Below are 5,277 nucleotides of genomic sequence, written 5' to 3'. Positions count from 1 at the left end.
CATTGTTGGCCCTTTTGAATCTGCATTCACTAACCACTTGCCGCCGCCTGCCAGCCTCTATCTCCTCCAGCAGTCGCCACCATCTATGGCTCGTTCTCAGCCTCCGCCACCACCATCATCATTGTTTCGGATTTCAAACTCAAGGTTCTAGAATATTCCACCTTGAGTTTGAGGGGGGATGTTAGAATATATGGAAAATATACTATATTTTCCATATATTCCATAATTATGCTGATATTGAAATATTCTCTAATTATGGGTTCATTGTAATAATATATTGGGATTGTAATCAAATCAAGGGGATTTGATTACTAAACTTGTATTTAGACTTTACCCTATAAATAGGGATCTTCATATTGTAGACAAATAAAGTTAATGAGCACAATGTAACCCTTAGGGGTATTCTGAGTGGTGGACGTAGGTGTCTAACACCGAACCACCCATAAATTCTTTGTGTTTATTTTCTATATTGCTTCCGCTTTTATTCCCCATATTTATTATTTCAACAGAACATTCATGTCCTCGGCAATCCCCGAAGCACAAGTTAAGAACGCATCGGAGAGCAAGCAGGAGATTCTCTTCCCGGTCTTTGCTTCTGCCGTGTCTATCCCCTTTTTGAGATTCTCCGGCATGGCGTTGAGGAAAAGGTTTAGAGGCTCTATTGGGTTTCCCGTAAGCACGTGACCCTCCGGCACTCCGTCAGTGACATCGTGGAACTTTATGTTGTGTGGAACGACGTTGTCGTCGGATTTTGTTTTTGAGAGGATTGAGTGGTTAGAGTTTGGTGTGTTTAAGAATGAGAAGAGGATGTTTGGGGCAGCAGTTGCTAGTTTACGAAGCAGAGTTAGGCTGCTGGATGGGTGGCTGCCGAATGGGAATGCCAAGAGGGCTACATGCTTCTCCTCTGAGTAACAGCTTTCGGTGATAACTTGCATGGTAGAATAGAAGGGAAGGGATAGAGAGTTGAGACTCAATATATTCTTTTGCCTCTTCTATCTGTGAATCATCCTAGGAGCACCATTTATAGGCTTGAGAGAGTAATGATGCATCGTTGAAGTTAATCATTAATTGCCTTTCATTTTTTTTTTTTGGTAAGCATTACATTTTGGCAATTAGGAAAATGTTAAAGGCACAACTATTTTGCCCAACTTTTAACCAACTTTTGTCTTATTTTTAAATTTAAAAAATAAAAAAAAGTTTCTAAAGCAATAATTTTTATTTTGGTTATTCTTTTTTTTTTTTGTTGATATTTTAAAAAAAATAAAAACTATATTTTGCTTTAGAAATTTTTTAACAAAATTAAAAATTAAAAAAGTTTCTGAAGCAATAATTTTTATTTTGGTCCTTCTCTTATTTGGTATTTTTTTTAAAAAAAATACCAAATAAGAGAAGGACCAAAATAAAAATTATTGATTCAAAAAAAATTTTAATTTTTAATTTTATTATTTTTTTAAATAAAAAAAATAAGAAAAAAGTTGATCCAAAGTTGACCCCAAGTTAGCTCCAAGTTAGGGCTGTATCATTCCTCTAGCAATTAATATAACTAAATAGAAATTAGTAGGAGTAAAAATTAAGTCTTTTACTGGAATACATCACTAGTTTAGTGTAGCAGTGAAAAACAATTTTATCCAAATAATAATTAGAAACGGTAAATGGCCTATATTGCAACAGAGGTAATGGAAATTATCGAATACAATGCTCATATTTGTGTTGAATGCTTCAAGAGCATTTAAATAATGTTCTATGATTGTTGTATGCTCTGTCTTGTAAAAACTTTATATTATTAATATTTATCAATGAAATTTATAGATTTCCATTAAGAAAAAAAAAAAAAACTAGTTCATTCGCACATATACCCATGTGTTGCAATTAAGAAACCATATTTCAGTAGGAGCATTTAAGAAAAGCATTAACCATTGATATTGATAAAATATAGGAAAAGTCTACGTACCTCTTTCAGACTAGAATGACAATGTCTTTTCTAAACTTTTAATTATGATAATATTTCTCCAAAACTACAAAAAATTATCAATGTCCTTTCCAATGATGAAAATATCCTTAATAAAATAAAAAATTAAAAAAAAGGAAAGAAAAAATGGGGTATATATATATATATATCATTTTTGTTATAGAAAAAACTTAAATTTTTTTTTTTTTTTTAAAAAAAAATTATGGTTATTTTTATCTTTTTGCTGACCTTAGAAAGGACATTGATAATAAAATATGTCTTTATTTTATTATTCCTCACTTTTTTTTTTCTTTTTCTATATTCAATTATGTTTTTTTTTCACACAGTACTTCACATTATGTTGACGATGCAAAAAGTGCTTTCACCTTTTTTTTTTCTTCAAAATTGAGGTAATTTTTTAAATTATATTGAATCAAAATTTAATAATAATATATTATAAATTTAATTATAATTTTAAAAACCACATTAATTTAAAATAATATAAAAGAGACATGCAAAGAATTTCTATCATTACTCTATGTTGACAAATAATGATTCAGTTTTTTAGCTCTCCGACTCTCTTTATCTCTTCATTCTCTGGCTCCTGTTCTCTCATTCTGTATTTTCTACTTGTATGGAAAAAAAGAACCCAAATTTAAAATAAATAAAAAGACTGTTTTACCCCGTGTTTGGATTCATTGTATATAAATTGAAGTGATTCTACATGGAGAAGACGGACCATGTGATGTTTTCAAGTTGAGCCACAGTGGGGGACGGAACCAGCTTTGGATTTGGAGGGACTTAGGGCCAAAAAAATTTTTGGGAGGAACCAATTAGCCAAAAATACCTTAAAATTTTTTTTATTCTTGTAATTTGGGGGGACCATAGCCCTGCCAGTATCCCCAGTTTTGTCTCTAGAGCCACTTTTATAATTATCAAATTATTTTATAATATATATATATATTGTGTCGATCGTTGTGACTTAAACCTTTTTCGAATGGCTTACATGTAGAATTTCTACCTTGTACATGCCACCATAATTCATACATACGTGCTAAATCTTGATCGTTTTCATCACCACAAATGCATGTCTACCAAGTATTTAAGCACAACATGCAAGTAAATGAGTCGGGCTCTCAAATTTAATGGAACACGATATTCTCTAGTTTAAATAGAATGAATTGGAGAAGAACCTCTTCTTTTATAGTTGAAGGATATTTTTGTCATTTTTGGACACCCTCAACTAAAAAGAACTGGCTCTTCTCCAATGTATTTGAACCAAAAAGGATCTGAATTCGAACTTAATGGTCCCAAAGCTCATGCATAGAGAACGTCCAAAATATGTAATTTTGAATTTAGGGCTCAGCTAAGAAAGTTTCAGGGGAAATCTCACTTTGCCTTCCTAAACTACCACCCTTTGACTTGCTACCCTCCAACTTCAAACTCTCTCATTTTGCTTCCCTGAACTTTTAATTTCTATCACTTTGGATCCCTCTGTTGGTTTTAAACGTCAAAATCAAATCCGTTTGATTTTTATGCCCATTATACCCTTAGTCCAAAACTACACCGTTTTGGGCTCCAAAATTACAACACTCACTCAGCCCAAAATGATGCCATTTTTGACATTAAAATTATTTATTATTATTTCTTTAAAAAAAAAAAAGAGGAAAAATCTGTGGTGGCTGGAGCCACCCCTTGGCCAAAATGGGGTGGTCGGACAACCTCATTTTGGCCAAGGGGGTGGCTGGAGCCACCTCCATGGCCGGTCTCGGGGTGAAGGAACTACCCCCATGGCCAAGGGGGCAGTCCGGCCATCCCCAATAGGCCAAAAAAAAAGGGGATCGGGGGTTTTGGGGGTGGCCGGACCACCCCCAAGGGCCTAGGGGTGGTTTCGGCCACCCCCTACGGCCGCCCTCAACAGCCAAAACCCACCCCCGTTTGCAAATTTTTTTGGCTTTTTGGGGGTGGCTGGACCACCCACTTGGCCATGGAAGTGGCTCCTCCAACCCCAGACCGGCCATGGAGCCACCCCAATTTTTTTTAAAAAAAACTAATAATAATTTCAATGCCCAAAACGGCGTCGTTTTGGATTGGGGTGGGTGCTGTAGTTTTGGGGTGTTTTCAGAATTTCAAGTGGACTGAGTGAGGGTAAAATGGGCATAAAAATACAAACAGTTTGAGTTTAACGGTCAAAACTAATGGAGGAGTTGAAAGTGATAGAAATTGAAAGTTCAGGAGGGCAAAGTGAGAGGTTTTGAAGTTTAAGGGGGGTATATCAAAAAGGGTTGTAGTTTAGGGGGGCAAAATGAAGTTTTTCTAAATTTTTATTAACTAGAGAGAAATTAGGTTAGGGTTTTTTTTTTGGGGGGGGGGGGGGCAGGCGGTGGAAATGGTTACCACCAAACGGAAAGTAACAATAGATAACAAAGAGAGCGCCAAATAATAAAACAATATCACCTTGATGTTACGCGTTGTATATTTTATTCAGCATTTAGGTAATCCATCATTCGAAAAGCCAACTTGAATTAAAACGCAGATATTAGCTCCACCAAACTATTGAACTCTTGTGTAGCATGACCAGCAGCTTGTAACACAAGCTTTTTAAGGGCTTGGGCCTTCTCCCTAATCACCTTCCCAAACGATTTCCAAACTCTTGAGCAACCGATTCTTCGTAATTACACCACCCTTAACTATGATGCCATTCCCCACACTTCCTCTATCATCCGTCCCATCATGTGATGATCGTCAAAGATCAGCCGGCAGATGAGTACTGGCACCCCATTTACAATACTCTAGTAAACAGAGTTTGCTTCACAGTGCGTCACAAACACACCTACAGAAGCATGTGCCAGCACTTGGCTCTGGGGTGTCCATGGCGCTACGTTTCCATGCAAGAAACCCTTCCGGCAAGAGTTCCTTTAAGTTATCGCTAAGAGACCAAAGAAACGGAGTTTCGCTCATTTGGAGTGCCACAGCTATTGCTATTAGGTCATCATGCGGCAGAGCAGCTGCAGTTCCAAATCCAATATACGCCACTGATCCACATTTCTTACCTATTCAAATATAAATTAAATAATTAAATTTGTTCATTTCTATTAGCTTATGGTGTTCAGTTCTATGATATGGCCAATACTTTATTTATTCCAACCATTCATGGAATCCTCCCACTCACTCAAGGAATACTACACACGAATCATGGCGGTAAAGCTTTTATATGATAAGCCGTCCCTTCCATGTATCACGATGTGTAATACCTCCCTAAATGAGTACTTTATGGATGATGTACTTTATGAATGAACTTCCTATAAGTCATTCAGGTCCAACTTTAA

General features: G+C 35.9%; 1 protein-coding gene across 1 annotated transcript in view; it reads right to left on the bottom strand.

Annotated features, from left to right (window-relative positions):
* LOC132178071 (anthocyanidin 3-O-galactosyltransferase 3GT1-like) overlaps positions 1–935 on the bottom strand; it is a 3,260-nt gene extending 2,325 nt beyond the window's left edge. Inside the window, exon 1 of the mRNA XM_059590531.1 lies at positions 515–935. Within this exon, the coding sequence (XP_059446514.1) occupies positions 515–935 (421 nt within the window). The remainder of the gene's footprint in view (positions 1–514) is intronic.
* Positions 936–5,277: the final 4,342 nt, after the last annotated feature.

The sequence above is a fragment of the Corylus avellana genome, chromosome ca4 (genome assembly GCF_901000735.1).
Source record: "Corylus avellana chromosome ca4, CavTom2PMs-1.0".
Taxonomy (NCBI): domain Eukaryota; kingdom Viridiplantae; phylum Streptophyta; class Magnoliopsida; order Fagales; family Betulaceae; genus Corylus; species Corylus avellana.
The sequence above is the reverse complement of the archived record's forward strand: the minus strand, read 5'-3'. Positions and strand labels throughout refer to the sequence as shown.